The 19964-nt window shown below is 44.3% G+C and overlaps 1 protein-coding gene across 9 annotated transcripts in view; it reads left to right on the plus strand.

The window, feature by feature from the left end:
• BLTP1 (bridge-like lipid transfer protein family member 1) overlaps positions 1-19964 on the plus strand; it is a 148449-nt gene that overhangs the window by 80747 nt on the left and 47738 nt on the right. For 8 of the 9 annotated variants that reach the window (XM_066384658.1, XM_066384701.1, XM_066384710.1 and 5 more), the window contains exons 38-50: positions 863-1014; positions 1465-1615; positions 1785-1937; positions 3505-3745; positions 4722-4864; positions 5326-5545; positions 7469-7627; positions 9528-9703; positions 12007-12182; positions 15545-16251; positions 16649-16894; positions 17367-17460; positions 18176-18226. In XM_066384658.1, coding sequence (XP_066240755.1) covers positions 863-1014; positions 1465-1615; positions 1785-1937; positions 3505-3745; positions 4722-4864; positions 5326-5545; positions 7469-7627; positions 9528-9703; positions 12007-12182; positions 15545-16251; positions 16649-16894; positions 17367-17460; positions 18176-18226 — 2669 coding nt within the window. The remainder of the gene's footprint in view (positions 1-862; positions 1015-1464; positions 1616-1784; positions 1938-3504; positions 3746-4721; positions 4865-5325; positions 5546-7468; positions 7628-9527; positions 9704-12006; positions 12183-15544; positions 16252-16648; positions 16895-17366; positions 17461-18175; positions 18227-19964) is intronic. The other variant, XM_066384695.1, reaches the window with a different exon arrangement.

Consider the following 19964-nt stretch of genomic DNA (forward strand, 5'->3'; position numbering starts at 1 on the left):
TCAAGTTCCTCAAGACTGTCTTACATGTCTATGTACGCCCAGTGCTTGGCTGACAGCCCTTGTCAGAACCCATGGCCAGATGTATCGGAGAATTCATGTTTTCAAAGAGCGGTAATGTGTGTGTACTATATGTTACATAAGCTCCCAGTGGAATCTGAAGCAACTTCATCTTGAAATAAAGATTTCTTTAGCACAATTTTGATGATACCAGGTGGGATAAATAGCTTCTCATCAGATCACATCAGGCTTTGATGCCACATTTACAGAAAAAAATTTAGAATTTCAGAAAATCGTGGGCTTTAGAATTGTAGGTTAGGGAGTGTGGACTTCTATTCTGTAACACTTAGGACGCAAATCTGTTTTGTGAGTATTCTTCATTCCCTTATCACAGCACAAGAAAATGCCAACCTTTTCTTTACCCTGAGCAATGATATCTAAAAGTGATGTAGAGACCTTGAACAGATGTCAGAGGCAGGAGACCTTTCTGTTTGTTCTTAATATTATGCTTCTTACCTTCCTGTGTTCCGGAGGGCAGTGATTACACATGTAAAAATATCACTCCGTTTCCTAAGGCAGCTTTATATTGCTTGCATATAGGATGACTAAAAATGTTTTGTCAAGTTTTATTTATTTGAATAAATAGTTACAAGTAAGTATTATATTTCTTGATTTGGAAGTGTGAAGTATTCTGTTTTATGAAAAAGATCGCAGTGGGAAGCAGAAGACCATCATTCCGTCACTCATTTTGTGTAGTCGTGTGTGACTTCTGGCTAGGTCTAAGACCTCGTTCTCTCTCTTTCTCCATCTGGAAAAGATAACAGCATCTGTAAACAAAACGTTCTGGGCATTGTGTTCCACGCAGGATGAAGGTGTTGAGTCAGATGATCTGAAGAAAGACGTGCCTCTCATGCCACCGCCCCCCGATTCCTGCAGCATGAAGTTGACCATTCAGGAGATCTGGTTCAGTTTCGCTGCTCCCACCAATGTGAGGTCCCCTGCACATACCTTTTCTAGGTAAAACACTTGAAGGGGTGTACTGCTGTCACTCACTGTTTATTTTGAGTGATGTGCAGTTTGTTCCGTATATGTTTTGAATTGTGTCTTGGCTATACCTACTGTGAGGGCTACCACCTTCCCTCGTCTTTCATACCTTGTAGGCTCTGTCCACTTTATTCTCAGCTTGGTTGACCCTTTTTCTTTTTTTAGGGCTTAGTTTACTCTTACAAGTTACCTTGCCCTGAACTTTTTATTTTTTTCACCTCTAATCAGCTTTTTAATATTTTTTTCTTTTCTATTATCTGTTCTTTACATCATAACATTAGACCATATTAATTTATCTGGTGGTCAAAAGGAAGAGTAATGTCACCTATATAAAATAGCCAATGAGCACAGCAGATGTGGAAGATTGTTTGGAATACAAATCTTGACACTTGTTCTTTATCATTTCTTAAAACAAATTTGAAGGCAACTGAACCTTTTAAGCACTGCAACCCCAGCTGTCGGTGCGTGGCTTGTTCCCATTGATCAACTCAAGTCGTCCTTGAACAAGCTGGAAACGGAGGGGACGCTGAGACTCTGTGCTGTGATGGGATGCATCATGACGGAGGCACTGGAGGTAGGCCTTCCGCAGTACAAGGTCGATGCGCACGTTAGTACTGAAAATGGTCTGCTCATTCATCAGTGTTGGACACCATCAGACCTGCATGTTCTTAGTTACTGAGTATCTTTTATTTGTGCTATCTTTGATACATCATTCTAAGCCTGTTGTTTTTGCTTCGCTTCAGAATAAAAGTATGCATTTTCCCCTGAGAAGTAAATACAACAGACTTACAAAAGTTGCCCGCTTTCTCCAAGAAAACCCTTCATGTTTACTCTGCAACATCCTCCACCACTACCTGCACCAGGCAAACTACTCTGTCATTGATGATGCCACAATGGTGAGTGCCTGACCGTGTACTCGCTCTGAAGGAGCCTCCGTTCTGTTGAGGACCATTGCCCCACAGTGTTTGAGATGCATGTGGGCAGTCCAGAGAAGTGCAGTTAGAAATATGGGCCCACAGACCACAGCGGGCTCGGATTATTGATTTGGGGGTTGATGGCATGAGGGAGTTAGAAGCCATGGACGTGGCTGAGACTTCTAGGGATGCAGTGTTGGCTAGGAAACTGTCAAGGCAAGGATGGGTCCCTGAAGAATACCAATGTTAGAGGAGGTGGGAAGGGTGGACAGAGGTACACAGAGTGCCGAGGAGGGAAAGGAGAACCGGGAAAGAGGTCTTGGAAACCAGAGGTCTAGAGGGTTTCAAGCAAGAGAGTAGTCACCAGAGTCACAGTGAACAGCAGTGTTTAATGAAGTGACGACTAATGATTGAAGGGAGAAAATGTGATTGTACTAAACACAATAATCTCTGCCCCTGAGCGGCATTTCGGAAGGTAGCATGTGATCAGGATGTAGTCCTGGAGGCATGCCCTTCTCCTGCCCAGCTTCTGGTCAGTGGAGGATACACAGGAATTAGGGGTCAGTGGATCTGTGTTGGTAATGACCACTCAGGTTCATGTTCACCTCCAGTGACAGAATCGCCAGTACATATGAATTTGGAAAAGGTACTTGGCCTGAGGCTGGTGTAGCTCCTCTTTCTACTCCCACCTGGGATGCAGGGGCGGGGAGGCCCACAGTGCGAGGCTAACCTGCCGGTGTAGCCATGGCCAGAGACCAGAACAGAGGATGACTGAATGTCCTGTGGTGGGGGCTCTGCCCAGGGGTGCTTTCCACGGAGGGGGCAGGATCCCAGGATGCCCTCCTGCCTTGAGTCTGGGTTGAAAGGGTGGGCTCACAATGTAAATGAGGTGATCCCCACTGTCTGGGAGATACTTCTTCCAATCAGAACCGTTTCTCCTAACACAGGGAATTGGAGGAAGGGGGATGGAGAGGAGTTGGATATTTTCTCCCTAGGCTGTCTCCACTAGGAAAAATAGCCAAGTTTCCTTTCTTACGATCACCACCATATGGAATGAAATATATTCTAAATTCTGTAATTGTTAATACATTTAACTTTCAAAGCATTTACAAATCCATCTATGTCTAGCATTTACCTATAGTAATTTATTATTTTTAATGTTAAATATACTCTTTGAAGGGGAGTAATTTCATTCCGTCTTTGGATAATGAATATTCCAGGTTCAAAATATGTTTGATTCTTCAACCGGGTAAAAAAGGTAAAGCAGGTTGAATGCTTCTTTAGAAGAACCCCAGTTCTGCACCCACACTTAGTCTCATTCTCCTGGAACTGCTGAGTGGTTTATAACAAGATGAGACCTCATGTTTAGAGATTGAGTTCTATAATCAGCTTGAAACACTGAGTCTCTGTGTAACCTTGCACAAACTACTTAACATATGAATTCTAGTTTCCTCATTTCTAAGTGGCGGCTATGATATTTAAGTGAATAAAGTATGCAAAGCACTTACATGGTAGCTGTTGTTCGAGTAAGGTGCCCTTGCTGTTATAGAGTGACGGACTCCCTGCATTGGTAACCTTAAAGAAAGGGCTAGTGGCCCTGGCCAGGCAGTGGATGAAGTTCATTGTGGTGACACCAGCCTTCAAGGGGGTCAGCTTGCATCGGCCCGCACAGCCCCTGAAGCCCCCGGCAGCTGTGGACCAGGACCATGAGGATGGCCTTGGGCTGGACAATGGAGGTGGCCTTCAGAGCGATACCAGTGCTGATGGAGCAGAATTTGAATTTGACGCAGGTAGTTTTATAAATATTTATCTAGTTATTATGTGCCTGGTAACCTAGTACATGCGATAATTTTAATAATTTGAGTCCCAGATTTGAAATTTTGATGTGTCATGCTTAATTCTTTAAGTATAATTTGTATTAGTCCAAACAAATGATAACAATGTTGCAATCTTATAGTGACTGGATTCTTAAATTTAATTTTGTGAAATGTAGTAGACTTCTAATCTATTCACTATAAACAATAGACATCTTTGTAGAACTAGAATAGTTTGAGTGAAACACATCTCCATTTAAAAATTATATGTGTCTCTTTGTCGCCTTGCTCTATGCCACAGTCGTTTAAAGGGGCGTTTGAACTTTACGCAGGGCCTGGTGGATCTGCATTTGTATGACGTTTGCAGGCCTGCGCTCGGCGCAGGATTCCTTCAGCATGGCGGCTGTGCCCGGGCACCAGCGTGCGTGTGTGCATTCACAAGTCCACGTGCATGCTTAGTGCTTCTTAACAGTTTAATTTTTATTGTTATCATGAGATGTACGGTTCTTAGGAGAGTTTGAAAAAACATTAAAGGTACCATTGGAATAGACAGTAGCACTAAAATTAGAGCTTTCAATCCTTTTGTTTTTCAAAAACTTTAAAATTATATTTAGTAAATGAATGTAAATGTGTTATGAGAGATAGTCTGGATTTTATTATTTATTTTGATAATTTAAAGTTGACACTGAAATTGAAAGAACACTGTAGCAAATATTCCTCCTAATTAATTATCGGCAATGCCTGCATTCACCTGTCAGAGTTCTGTGCTTTCTTGAGCTCCGTTGAGTTGGTTTTTGGTCTCCCACCCTTTGGGTGGCATTATGGGAGATCCCACAGTTAACTTGCCAGGGGATGCGGAGAGCTGCGTGTAGCTGCAGCCCCAGGAGCCTGGAGCTGGTGCTGTGGCGCGTGTCTGGTGGCCTGCAGCTCCTGTCCTTTGGCACCGTTGCAGCCACGGTCAGCGAGCACACGATGCTACTGGAGGGGTCTGCCAGCCGGCCGCCACCCGGCGGCTCCGGGCCTGTGAGTGGAGCGGAGATAATGAGGAAACTGTCCAAGACGCACACCCACAGCGACTCAGCACTAAAGATAAAGGTACCTTTTTGCTGCTTCTGCTTGGCTGTTTAAACTTGCAGAGAATACCTAAACTTGGGCTCTCTCAAATTTAAGTTCTATGTATTCACCCTCAATTATTAAATTTAGTAGAAAGAGTATTTTTTGTTGAAAGAACACAATTAGTAATGTTTAGTGTAAATATATCTTGGAAATTATATCATCAGTAGTAGTTAGTATTGAATAAGGACTACCTTAACACCAAGACTTAGAGCTCTACTTTGTTTATTGAACATTGGATTCAATAACACGCAGTACTGAGAATGTCGATCATGTGATTGTGTGTGATCAGTGTGCAGTTTGAGCGAGTGTCTCGTGTGTTCTCGTGGCACTGTTCTGGGTGGTACTGTGTGAGCCACAGCGGGCGCCAAGGGTCGCAGCAGGCATGGCTCTTGGCTATCACGGTCACGTGTGTAAGGAGGGCCCTTGGGCTTCTTCTGCAGGGCATCCACCCCTACCACTCTCTGAGCTACACCAGTGGAGACACGGCCACGGACTCCCCAGTGCACCTGGGCCGTGCAGGGATGCCGGTCAAGGAGAGCCCACGGAAGGAGAGCCTGCTCAGCTACCTGACCGGGAGCTTCCCGAGCCTGCACAACCTCCTGGAGGGGACCCCACAGAGGAGCGGCGTGGCCGGGAAGAGCAGCTCCCTGACCAGGACAGGTGAGGCTTGGTGGAGAGCTGAGCCAGCAAGCACAGGGTTAAACTTCTCTAGATGCATACTCTGGATGCATAACTACGCTCTCATATTACACCTGGTCTCTGAGGATTTCGGGAGACTTCTATTTGTAACCCATTAGTGTCTTCTTGCCCTTAGTTTGCATTTTTAAATCGTAGCATTTGACATTACTGTCAACCAAGGTGTGGTGTGGGTTGCTGTCTAGACCAGCTGTCCACGCATTTCCTGGGTATAATAAATAACTTATTTATTAATACCTGAATAGCCAAATACCAATATCATACAGTGAATTTGAAGACATTGGCTCGCCCTGGCTGGTTAGCTCGGTTGGTTAAGCAGTGATTTTCAACCTTTTTTGAGCTGCGGCACATTTTTTACATTTACAAAATCCTGGGGCACACCACCTACCAAAATGACACAAAATGACACTCTAACACAGTACATATTATACATATAGTTAATAATATAGTTTCTAAATGTATTTATACTCACTTAGTGTGAAACCTGGGCCTGTTTCGATGAACACAAAAGGGATATCCTGGCAGGAATGGTAGAAAGACACACACGAAGCTCTTCTTCAACAGTTCTCAGTCTCTCTCTGCTTTTAGTTTTTATCTCAGTCAAGCTTGAGTAGCTCAGCTCACATAGATATGTGGTTGAAAACGGGAGCAATGTCAAAATAGCTTTGTTGGCCAGAATGGGGAACTCCTTGGCAACAGATAACCAAAAACTGTCCAAAGGAAGATCAGCAAACTTTAGCTTTAAAGTTAGATATCATTATGATGCATTGTTTATCACCCTCTGCGGGGCCTCTTTTAAAAATAAAAAAGGTCAAATATCTATATACACCATCAGGATAGACATAACCAGCTGAGGCTGAGGCTTCATCTAGTGGTGGCAACATTTACCTCCAGTCCTGACCAGGATTAGAAATCGGGACCATGGGGAGGAGTAGCAGCTTCAACTACTCGCTGCCGCCACACAATGACAAATGCGCGGCAGCCGGAGCAGGGACCTTCCTGGGTGTGGATGAGAGGCGGCCTACTATTGGTTCATCGCTAGTGGTCGGGATGAATCCTAGAAGGTGATTGGTCAGTGAGCGTTCCCTGTGTCTCTACTCTTCCTGTCGCTGATAGCTGGAGGGATTGTGAGGGGAATGTTTATGTTCAGATGGAGACGGCTGGCAGCGGGCCGTATCTGGCACGCGAGCCATAGTTTGGGGACCCATGTTTAATTTACCCACAGCATACCTGACCATGTCTCACGGCACACTGATTGAAAAACACTGGGTTAGAGCAGTGGTCCCCAACCTTTTTTGGGCCACGGACCGGTTTAATGTCAGAAAATATTTTCACGGACCAGCCTTTAGGGTGGGACGGATAAATGTATTACATGACCGAGATAAGCGTCAAGAGTGAGTCTTAGACAGATGTAACAAAGGGAATCTGGTCATTTTTTAAAAATAAAACATCGTTCAGACTTAAATATGAATAAAGCGGAAATACTGTAAGTTATTTATTCTTTCTCTGCAGACCGGTACCAAATGGCCCCTGGACTGGTACCGGTCTGCGGCCTGGGGGTTGGGAACCACTGAGTTAGGGTGTCAACCCCAAACCCCAAGTTTGTGGGTTTGGTCCCAGTCAGGGCACATGTGGGAAGCAACCAATGAATGCTTCTCTCTCTCTCTTTCTCTTTTTTTCCCTCCCTCCTCTTTCCCTCTGTCCCTTCTCTCCTTCTCCTCTCCCCCTTCCTATATCTGTCTAAAATCGATTAATAAAATTAAAAAAAGAGAAAACATCTGCAAAAATAGATGTTTAAACATGACTTTTCAAAAAAAATTACGTAAGTCATATTTTCTGTTCCTTAGTACATAAATAATACTAGACTTAATAAAACTGAATTTTCAGGAAACACCATGGCCACGGACATGCTGTCTGAACACCCCTTGCTGTCTGAGCCATCCTCTGTGAGTTTCTACAACTGGATGTCCAACGCTGTGGGCAACCGAGGAAGCGTGGTCCAGGAGTCACCGGTCCCCAGGTCAGGACACAGCAGTCTCCCCACAGGTACGCACTTGTCATGCTGCTTTGCTTAACTGTCCATGGGATGCCTGGACATGTATTGCAAAATCCTGTTTTTCAGAGGAGGATTAAAAACTCTTCAACTTTTAAATGCTCTTTAGTTGAAATTGACCATTTATGGAATGCCTTTGGTAATTTGCAGTTGAGGGAGGGCGTCATAGGCAGTCACTCAGTGTTCCTGGGAAAGTCAGATGTGCCAGATGTGAGAGTAGATCACCTATGATTTAAAGAGTTTAAAACTTCCATTTAATGTGGTTTATTTAAGTCCTAGAACACCAAAGGGAGGTAAATAAAATGTGCAGTATATGATTACAATGTTTTATACCTACATTACAGAAAGTGTTTTCATTTTATCTAGCTTTCTCTGGGATACAGTAACTATTAATAGCATTCTTATATTCTTTATAGTTACTTAAATATTTAAGTACATCTGAGGGTGTACTAAGAGGAATAAAGTGAGATTCTTGTCCTCAAAGAAGGAAACAAATGAGGGCAATTTATTAATTTTTAAAAGACTATGAGGCCTGACCTGTGGTGGCACAGTGGATAAAGCTTTGACCTGGAATGCTGAGGTCATGTTTGAAACCCTGGGCTTGCCTGGTCAAGGCACATATGAGAGTTGATGCTTCCTGTTCCTCCCCGTCTCTCTCTCTCTTCTCTCTCTAAAAATGAACAAATTTTTAAAATCTTAAAAAAAAAAAAAAAAGCATTTGATTTTCAAAAAAAAAAAAAAAGAATACGTAGAAGCAGCAGGAGGAGCATCAGGGAATTCATAAAGAAGGGGGTGGCTGTCTCCGGAAATGTAAGCAGAGTCACCCTTTTTTTCCAAGTTTACTAGATATATGGTTTTGTGGGTTTTATTCTTTTGGGGGTAATTTTTTTCTTTAGAAAGAGTATGTAAGGTAGCCTTTGATTCTAGTTATGGAAGGCAGCTAAGCTTAATCTGTGTAACAGTTATTAGGATCACTAGTAAACTCCATTCAGACAGAAAATATGTGAGTGCTCTGTCCTTTTCCTTGTGGGTGTGTAGCCACTTCTGCACCTGCAGCCATCTGTCCACACCTCTGTAGAGGGAGGGGCACAGCTCATCCGGCCATGGCTGTCTGCACGGGGCTGTGACCCTGCTGTCCACAGCTCTGTACGGGGGGGGGGGGGGGGCACAGCTCGTCCAGCCACGGCCATCTGCATGGGGCTGTGACCCCGCTGTCCACACCTCTGTACAGGTGTGGGGCACAGCTCATCTGGCCATGGCTGTCTTCACGGGGCTGTGACCCCGCTGTCCACACTTCTGTACAGGTGTGGGGCACAGCTCATCCGGCCATGGCTGTCTGCACGGGGCTGTGACCCTGCTGTCCACAGCTCTGTACGGGGGGGGGGGGCACAGCTCGTCCAGCCACGGCCATCTGCATGGGGCTGTGACCCCGCTGTCCACACCTCTGTACAGGTGTGGGGCACAGCTCATCCGGCCATGGCTGTCTGCACGGGGCTGTGACCCTGCTGTCCACAACTCTGTATGGGGGGGGGGGCACAGCTCGTCCAGCCACGGCCATCTGCACGGGGCTGTGACCCCGCTGTCCACACTGTCGACACCTCTGTACAGGGGTGGGGCACAGCTCATCTGGCCATGGCCGTCTGCGTGAGGACTGACTGCTCTCCTGCAGACTTCTTGTGTGAGGACCACTGATGTTTTCTGAAAATTTAGCTTATTTCACCTTTTATTAATCACATCTGGAAAATAACCTAAAAATGCGCACTGTTTTTTTCTCTTTAGTTAAGTGGCCCAGTGATACTGCTCCATATGGGCTTTGTAAGTTGACTACGTGCCCCTTCACGTCTCTTATTTTCCTATCATTTAGATTTCATTCTTGCACATTTTTCCTGTTAGGTGTTGCACCCAACCTTCCCACAATACCCTCGGCCTCAGACTTCAACACCGTCCTGTCCAGCGACCAGAACACTCTGGATGGGACGCACTCCCAGCACAGCACGAGCCAGGACGATGTGGCGGGCGTAGAGGAAGCCAACCAGGGCTTCCCTGCGGTTCAGCTGGCCGACGCACAGGTGAGCCTGTGCCCTGGGCTGCGGCGGCCTCCTGGGGCGGCGCTCGGCCGCTGTAGCCCGCTTTCTTGTGCATCGGGGCCTTCAGTGAGAACTTCTCTGTGCTTTCTGCCTGAAGCCTTCATGCACAGAATGGGAGCCTTCAGAAAGTACTGGGGTCCATTAAGTACCATCTATATTCATTAAGCAGAAGGCTGGCCCAGTTGTCTATCTAATACAGTGACGTTCTTGTTGTCTGGAGATACAGAATCGCTAGAAAGATAAATTCAGTGGTATTCTTTAGGCTTCACTGCTGTGTTGAGATTTCTGAGTGAGCAGTGGGGAAGCATTGAAGAGTTTAGAGCGGAGGAAGGATGTGACTATGCTGGACATGGGTAGCAATGTGCTGCGTGGATTGAAGGAGAGAAAGGAGAGGTGAGAACGGGCATCACTGAAATACACAAGTGATAACGAGGCTCTTAGCGTGGATGGCTGTGGCTTTGATAAGGAGGTAAAGGAGAAATAGTGTCAAGGTCTCATTGAATGGATTATGTATGGAGGGTGAAAAGCGAAATTTTTGATAACTTTTTAGTTCAAGTGAGCAGAAGCTGAGTCGGAGCGGGTCCCAGGCTTTGAGAGGTGTGTTTGGTGAGGAGAAAAGAGACGTGAGCATATTACCATGCTTAGGAGGAATTAAGATGGTCCTGCCCCAGAAAAGAGGGAAGAAGGGTAAGCTGATAGAGCCAGACTCAGAGAAGGACGGGGACTGCTGGGGTTTAGTCATTGGTGCAGAGAGATGCTGTGGACTACGGTATGTTTTCTCTGAGAGTCTTGGGACAGTGACAGCTCACAAGTACACAGCAGGGTTTGTGAGCTGTTAGCTTCAGGTTTCTCTTACAGGAGGAAGTCATTTATGTTAAAAAATGTAGGCCCTGGCCGGTTGGCTCAGTGGTAGAGCGTCCGCCTGGCGTGTAGAGGTCCCGGGTTCGATTCTCGGCCAGGGCACACAGGAGAAGCGCCCATCTGCTTCTCCACCCCTTCCCCTCTCCTTCCTCTCTGTCTCTCTCTTCCCCTCCCGCAGCCGAGGCTCCATTGGAGCAAAAATGGCCCGGGCGCTGGGGATGGCTCCTTGGCCACTGCCCCAGGTGCTAGAGTGGCTCTGGTCGGGGCAGAGCATCGCTCCCTGGTGGGCAGAGCGTCGCCCCCTGGTGGGCGTGCCGAGTGGATCCCAGTCGGGCGCATGCGGGAGTCTGTCTGACTGTCTCTCCCCGTTTCCAGCTTCAGAAAAACACACACACACACACCAAAAAAAATGTATTTGGGCATTTAAGTTTTCTGAGACTTGTCTATTACATTAGAGTTGTTTTGGAGGTCTACTTTACTTTTCTTTAAAAGGGAGAATGAGAAAAGAAATTATATTTTTTGTTCTGTCCTTTATAATAGATTCATTGTATTTATTAGCATTCAATGCACATTCTTAAAGAAACCATACTATTTTACATAGAAAACTCAAATATCTACCTGGAACATGAATATTAAGTAATACAGTGGAAACTTGTGAAAGCTGGCGTAGGCATCTGCACTGAAGTGTGAAAGGGAGCTCTCACCACAGACCCCAGGGGGCAGCCGGGCAGTGCAGAGGTTCATTTAAGAGCTTAGGTGGTGTTGGAGCACCAGTGAGTGCGTTAGCATCATTTCCTGTCATTGTCCTTAGCAGCCCAGCAGTAGGAGCAGGGGAGCATTGAACCAAAATGGGCGTAGCAAGAAAAGTCTGGTGAAGATGTGCAGGTAATAGGCACTGCAGCAAGTGGCTGAAGCAGGGTTTGAGCCAGGGGTCCAGGGGAAGAGGCAGCCACAAACTCGGGGGCTGAAGTGCTGGTTCTCTGCAGGACCAGAGAGGTCGTTCAGGGCGGTAGAGTGGGTCACAAAAGAATGCAAGGAGGTGAGTCGGGAAGCAGGTTCCCTGGTCGGTGTGGAGGGTTAACCAGGCCCATAAGTGAAAGATGGCTTGAACCTGGAAGACGGAAGCGTTTTTCCATTTGTATGAAATAGCAAACCAGGAAAGAGCATGCCAACCAGGTCACAGGGAGAGAACATTAATTGGAAGATGAGGGGCACATAATAGTGCTCCAAATTATAGTTTGGTTTTAAGTAAAATTATATTATTAAATTATCTGGCAATTATTAAATTATGTTCAAGTTATATTGAATATAGAAGACCTTTCCTGTGTTGCACACGACGTGATATGAATTGGGGTAGGGTGAGAAAAAGCCACAGTAAGTGATGGATTATCAAGGGCGCTAATGTGAACATGTTGTGTCCTCAGGTTGTTTTCAAGCCTCTCCTGAGTCACACAGGGATCCAGTCCCAGGACGCCATGCCGCTGTGCTACCGAATGTACTTTGGGGAGCACCTTTCCTTCTCCGGGACACTGGACTGCCTCAGAGCAGACATCGTGGACTCGGACACGGCCAAGGAGAGGAAGGGCAAGAGAGCAAGAAGGTGGTTCACGTTGTTGTCTTCCTGGAACGTTTGTACAGAGTTGTAACACTTGTGTGTGTTTAGTTCTGCTTTCTCCTCCTGCTACTGAGAAATAATTTTAATATCTTAATGAGAAGATAATTTTCCTTTAACAAATGTAGTAGCCAGGCCTGACCTGTGGTGGTGCAGTGGGTAGAGCATCGACCTGGAATGCTGAGGTTGCCGGTTCAAAACCCTGGGCTTGCCTGGTCAAGGCACATATGGGAGTTGATGCTTCCTGCTCCTCCCCCCTTCTCTCTCTCCTTTCTCTAAAACCAATAAATAAAATCTTAAGAAAAAAAAAACAACAGTAGCCACACAGAGAGGACACGAGGCCCACTTTTAGGCCTCTTTTTGTACCATGTTAGCACATGCATGGAGTCAGCCACAGGCACATGGTGCGGTACACTTAGCACTAATGACTGGCACTAGTTAAATTTCTATGATGTTATAGATTCGAATTTTACACATTTTACTTAGAATTTATTCCTAACCTCCTTTCTGAGTTGACTTGTGGTGGTGGTATTTTCCGTTAGGAACACAGTAGAGGTCACATAGAGCCTAGCCAGCAGACACAGAGACACAGGAATGCTAAATGTAGTGTGGTGCAAATTAAGAACCATCTCTTACTGTCGTTCTTTATTGTCATGGGCAGTTCTTCAGTTTCTTCACTGTTTGCATAGGAAATAATATGCCCGCTAATAAGATTGGGCTAATCTTCTGTGAACTTGCATTTTACTGTGGGTGAGTCTTGCTGCAGTGTGTAAGAATAATAGGGTATGGACAGTGGAGGGATTCAAATAATTTAACAGCCGGTTCTCTGCCCTAACGACCTTTTTAAGTATAAAAAAAGATATACCGAAAGGTAATTATTTCATGCATTTAATACTTAAATAAGAACAATAAAAGAGGTACACAAAACTAGATTATGTTACAAGAAGGAGTTTTAAAATATTAAATAATACCTGACAAAAAATACAATAAAACTGTTAAGCTATTTCTAGCCTGACCAGGAGGTGGTGCAGTGGATAGAGTGCAGTGGTTGCTGTACCACTGAGCCAACCAGGCAGGGCTGTATTTTTCTTCAATGTTATAAGGAGGCAGCACACTACATACCCCTGTCTGGGTGTGAAATGCGTGACAAATGTTCATTGACCCGTCACTGATACACTTAATGTAATTGGTTACTGGTCCTTATGCCCACTGTTACTTATGTAGTGACTTGTGGATTCAGGAGCTAGCAGCAAGTCTGCTTTGTGCGTTTATTCACAGTAAACTTCAGTTACAAATTTGAAGCATGTGGTTGGGGGACTGGTGCTATTTAAGCCATGATAACGAAACCCCATCACGTTGGAATCATCAAATCTAGACACCAGATGTGAATGCTTACTTACACCCCATTAGAGGTAAAAGCTCTGAGTTAAGCTTGTATTTCCAAATGTAACAGCTGACTTTCATATGACTATATAAAATATATAGAAAAATATAGAAAAGTATATATTTGCACCCATATCGTGTATATATTGTCATGTATAATTAAGTTATACATAGTTATATTTTCTGTATATATTTATACATATATGTATATGTACGATTGTGTGTGTGCATATGTATGACTATAGTTAAACCTACTTATTGGCCTACTACATGGCATGTAATACTGCCGCGGACTAGAGGTTCCTCTGACCACACACCTTCCTTTGCCTCTGTTTTCACAGAGACTCTGAGTGGCATTGAACTTCCTGCCTTTGGTCTCCCAAACTTAATGTTCCTTTAATTTTTTTACCATCACATCAGCTCTGAATGCTCTATATTCTTACTAGCTTTTATTTCTCAGATTTCCTGTAATTTCATCTTAAAGTCAACTTTACTTGGAGACCATTGTGACAGTACACTTTTCCTGGTCACTAGTTTCAGTCTTGTCTGGGCTTTTTTTTGTAGCACATTGTTCGTTAGCTAATGATTGCGCCTTAGTGCCAGGTTCTAGTTTCTTATATAAGCGCGCGTGTAACCCTCCAGGACTGTGAAGCCAGGGCAGGTGTTTAATCATTCAGTTCTGGCACCTAGTAAGTCTTCATAAATACTGATTTCCTTATGACTTAGGGGTCTACAACCAAGATAGTTGAACATGTTAGCGAGTAAATATTTTTAGATTTTAATTTCCCCTTTGACTCTGTAGTTGCGGTACCAGCTTATACTTGCTGGGCTGCTTCTGCCGTGATGGCTGCCTGATTCTGCACGTGTGGAGCTCCCCTTCTATGTGGAGCTCCTCTTGTCATGGCTCTCGGACCTCCCTACACGTTTTCAATGCTTGTTCTTGTAGTTGTGGGTTTTTTAAATCTCTTTTTGAGTCTCTTCTCCTGTCTTAATTCTCACAGTTCAGTTTTCCCTCCTCTGACCACAGGCTTAGCATTGCTTGTAGGCTTACTGTGAGCTTGTACATTTTCATGAATTATACAACAAAGTATATTTTTCTTATCAATAAGAAATGCTAATCATGTAGGAATTATTCTTCTCTAATTACAGATTCTTTAAGTTCAGTTGAGGCCACAAAAGCAGCTTCTGTGTTCTAATAGAAAAGAAATCCTGTAAAATTTTACCTATATGGCTACACAGTCATAGTGTGCATGGAAAAAGAGGGAGAAAATGGCTTTTTACAACTTCAGTGCCTGAGATCTGTTGTTATTGGTAGTTGGTTTATGGAAATCAGAGACATTTTTGGCTCTTTACTGTTGAAATTGACTGTAATGTCCCTGCATGAAAAATTTTAGATAAGAGAATTTGCCAAAATAATATTTGTAAAGGTTTAGTTTTTAGTATGCAGTCTCTTTTTTGGTTTAGTTTTTCTCACTACCTTCAACTTTGCAAAGTATGTCAACAGGGTTTTATTTCAAATAGCAAACAAAATTATAAAAAACGTGATGAGATTATATAAACCACGTATTTAACATCAGTGGAGAGAAGGATTAAGGGGGAGGTATCCTAATTGGCCTATAATTGGCTTTCTATTCCAACACCGGTGTGTGTAGCATCAGATGGCAAGAAAAATTGCTGTGTCCCTTCCCTGAAACCATTACCATAAACCTGATTGTGACCAGTCGGTGATATAATAAGATCAAGAAGGAGACTTAAGGCCCAGTTTCCTCCTTCTAGAAGCCTGGCTTAGTGAAAAAAGTAAATTCTATATACTTGATTTCATGCCTAAAATTATTTAAATGGCTTATAACATATATCACCCTTGGAGATTATTTTGCTCCTAAATTACTATAATAAAGGTTGTATGATTCTAGCAAAGAGGAAGTAAAAGCTTTGTCACGTTCCTTCCGTTCTTTTCCCACGGTCAGGCAAGGCCACGTGAACCTCCCACCCCTGGAGTTCAAGCCGGCCTTGATGCTGGAGACGTTCAGCATCAGCGCAGTGGTGATGGAGAAGTCCGTGTGCACCCCCCAGAGCTCTGCCAGCGCACTCTCCTTCCACGACCTCAACAAGCGCTACTACAACACCTTTCACTGCAACTTCACCATTTCCTGTCAGTCCATAAGCCAGCATGTGGACATGGCGCTGGTTCGTCTCATCCACCAGTTCAGTACGATGGTAGACGACATCAAAGCGACCCAGACCGACATCAAGCTGAGCAGGTACACCGCAGGGTCTGCCTCGCCCACACCAACCTTCAAAACCAGAAAGCACCGGGACTTCCGCTCCTCCGACTTCAGCCGCAGCTCCCGGGGCAGCCTCAACGGGGGCACTCGCGTCAACAATGTGAAGAACAAGCGGGCCAACAGTGAGAATAACAAAAAGGAGCCTCGAAACAAAAACTCGCTGGGCAGGTCTGAGAGGAGGACGTCCAAGGTATCCCGGAAGGGCTCCAAGGACGCGGTGGATCACATGGCGATTCCGCTGGACGACTCGGACTCCATCACGGTGTCCGAGCAGAGTGAGCCGTCCGCTGAGTGCTGGCAGAACATGTACAAGCTGCTCAACTTCTACTCGCTCATCTCCGACCCCACAGGCATCCTGGAGAAGGCCACAGACACTTTTGGACCAGTGGGTAAGGATGCTTGGTGGTTGCAAAGTTTCTGTTTCAAACCGCAGTCCTACCAGTGAGGCAGCAGTGCTTACTGTGTCTTCCCTCCACCATACGTGGGTCAGAGAGGCAAAGAAATCGGCAGTGACTGCAGGACGGGCGCAGTCATGGCAGTCAGACTGCCCATGCCCTCCCGCGCCGCGTCCAGGGCGCTGATGGGGCCTGCACACCTGCCGCAACCACCTAATGGCTCCTCTGTTTGCTTTGCTTTCAGTGTGCCCAGTGAGTGCACACGAGGAAGCATGTTAACAATCACGTTGGTGGGGAAGAGGAGGGAGGGGCTGGTTAGGGAGGGGAAGGACAGAGAGGCCTGGGTGAGTCAGGAGCTCCCTTTCCCTCGCGTCTCTGTCCACTCCCGCAGGCGTCCGGAGCCCCACGGAGCCCACCTGTAAGGTGGTGTTTGAGAATGAGCAGGACAGCAACAGTGTGACCAAGACGCAGCGGAAGCGCAGCTTGGTGACCGTGGAGCCACAGCACGTCACCCTGATTGTGTTTGGGATCGGCATGGTGAACCGCACTCACCTGGAGGCGGACATCGGCGGGTTGACCATGGAGTCTGAGCTGAAGCGCATCCATGGCAGCTTCACGCTTAAGGAGAAGATGAAAGGTGTGGCCTCCCGCCCCGCCCCCGCCTCCGGCCCCACAGGGCTGCCCCTCTGAGCCGGTCCTCCAGGGCCTTGGCCTTCCCTGTGGCTCAGGAAAGCTAGTTTATGTAGTTTCTTTTTCCTAATCATTTTGTTTTTAAAAAATTTTCAGGTGTTCCACACTAGGTATTACTTTGCAAATTTATAATGCCGTTAGGCTATTTCATGCCTTTATCTGTAGTGCATGATTGTCATGTTAAACCGAATAGTCAGCATTATTCCAATTTTGACATGTACTATGTCGGTATGTATGAATACATAGAAATAAATGTCAAGGAAAATTTTAAAAGTAGTTTCAAAATATGCTTTACATTTTATTGTAGCTTTAAAATTATCTTACATCACTGAACATGTTATGAATAAAATGGAATTTTAATATGAAGTGCAATTATCTTATTTCCAGAATTCATATAATTGTTTTTCATCCCATTGTAGATGTTTTACATCAAAAGATGACTGAGACCTGTGCCACTGCGCACATTGGTGGGGTTAATATCGTGCTGCTAGAAGGGATCACACCAAACATACAGTGAGTGTGTGGATTTTAGTATCTTCTTAAATTTGGTTTAGTTGTTGAGGAAATTAAAAATTGGAAAGATCCTACACCTGCTGAGTTTTGAGAATTTATATGCTTAATGTTCCAGATACTGTTATTCTGTCATTAAGTATTATCACTCAATGAAATGTTTTCAGAAAACTGACTTTTCTTTTTTTTTTTTTTTAGAGAGAGAGAGAGGGAAAGAGAGGACAGATAGGGACTGCCAGACAGGAAGGGATATGAATGAGAAGCATCAACTCATTGTCGAGAGAGAAAGAAGGGGGAGGTAGAGGGGTGGAGAAGCAGATGGGCGCTTCTCCTGTGTGCCCTGACCGGCAATCAAACCCAGGACTTAACATGCCAGGCTGACAACTCCACCACTGAGCAAACCGGCCAGGACCTATATAACAATTTTTTAAGAGTATTATATAGTTGATTTCTTTTTGCCTTTCGGAAAAAGCCCAAGAAAGATCTTAACTTTTATATTTGAAATACGAAAGTTATTAGGCCAGATTTCAATAGTGTTAAGTGTTTGGTTTTTTATTTCCAATTTTAATTAAGAGAGAACAAAATAAAACCATAGGTTAAAAGTGGGAAATGAGAAGAGCTTTCAGACGATTGGTCGCAGTGTCGCTGATAGATGCATGGATGTTCACATGCTGCTTTCTTTTTGTCTTCCTGCTTTCCCTTGAATCTGCATCTGCAGGCTGGAGGACTTTCCTACGTCTCCTACAAGCACAGCCAAACAAGAGTTTCTGTATGTCTTACTCTTCTTCTTCATGGCTTTGTGGCTAGCATAGTATTGAACACTTTCAAAGATAGTATTATCTGCATGGCTGGGAATGTATGCGGTTATTTTATTGTTTTGCCATAGACTCTTATAAGTTAAAGCTTACTGATATCAAAAAGAACACAGGTAAGGACTACCTTTTTGGTAATTGACAGCTTGTTTTGTTGTTGGAAGATTGTAAGTAACACTGTGCTTGTATGTTGCTTGTACTTTTTTTAGACAAGTTACTGTTTAACATTTCTATCATCACACATCTTGTTAATGTCTGACGTGATAGCAGGAGCTAAAGTGTTTCTCTTTGCAAAAGGTTTTTCGCTAGTTGTAAAAATAATCATTAAAACACTAACATTGGAAATATCTACACTTATAATTCTGTTTGTAAGATGAACATTTACTGCTCTGATTGACAGATTTTGTGTATGGCTTTTACTATATGTGCTTTATATTTTGAGTGCCTTGATTTGACTCATATGTATCTGATATTTTGTGGTAGTGAGCTATACTAACTGCTGTATTTAAAATATATATCACATGAGTCTTAACACCATGACAGATCAGTATGTTACTTAGCACAGGTTTGAATGTGCTGAATAAGTGTATGAACCTGTATATTATGTTCCATGCTGCTAAGATTATCATTCTTGGTGAGATTTGTTTCATTGCATATTGATAATAGGCCATAGACAAAACATCAACTACCAGCCCTTTGTTGGGATTTATGTGATCTATGTCACTTTATCAGCCAATTAGAATACTAAAAAAGAAGCACTAATATTAAATTAGAGAAATGACTTTTCTAGAAATCACTTCTCCATATTAGTGTCATCATCTTAAGAGGTATTGAAAAAAGTCTAATTCTACTTTAGTAGTCATAGTAGCTAAAGAAGACTTCATTTCCCTTTTATCACTAAGTTATTTGGATGTATTACAAAAATAATACTATATGACTTTAGAGGGGATGCTTTTAAATGGCTTAAGATGACATTTTCATCCACTCAACAGTTGTTAGTTACATGGTATGTTCTGGGCACCGTGTCTTCAGAGATGTGAGAGTCAGCAAATGGGAGGTGGTCCCTGCAGTGACATCACTCACAGGCCACCCCTCTCCTCCTTGGCTTCCTGCTGGTAGAGTTAACATATAAGGCACAGCTGCCAAATGGGAAGGGGGGTTCTAATGACTTTTAGTATTTGACTTAATCACAGGAGATCGCCACATTCCCCAGGCCCAGTGCAGAGATTGTCAGGCACAGCTGAGCTGAGGCAGGCAGCACAAATCAGTCTGCTTCCTCGCTGGGATGCTATAGCCTGACCTGCATGCTCGAGGGGATGGGTGGGGGTGGAGATAAATACAGTGAGACCCTCAAGTCATTCGCTCACCCTGTTTTATGGACAAGGATGGCTGGCCTACCTTTAAGGCCCTGTTGCCTGGACACAAGTGAAAGAGGCTGGGAAAAGTTGTTGCCCAATAAGGCACTGTGCCCATTGTAACTGAGGCTCATGGTGGACCTAGTCAGCATCCCGGAACTGGCCAGGCCCTTACCCAATGCTGGCTAGACCCATTGCATTGAATCCTTTTTTCTTTTTGTAGTCAGTGATTAGCTCTGGGAAGCAGTTGTCTTTATAGAAGAAAGCAATTTAATTCTCTAATAGCTACTTGTGAATTTTATGTAATACCTAGATTTCACTGTTCATGAGTAATAAGACC

This window comes from Saccopteryx leptura, chromosome 1 (assembly GCF_036850995.1).
Source record: "Saccopteryx leptura isolate mSacLep1 chromosome 1, mSacLep1_pri_phased_curated, whole genome shotgun sequence".
Classification (NCBI taxonomy): Eukaryota; Metazoa; Chordata; class Mammalia; order Chiroptera; family Emballonuridae; genus Saccopteryx; species Saccopteryx leptura.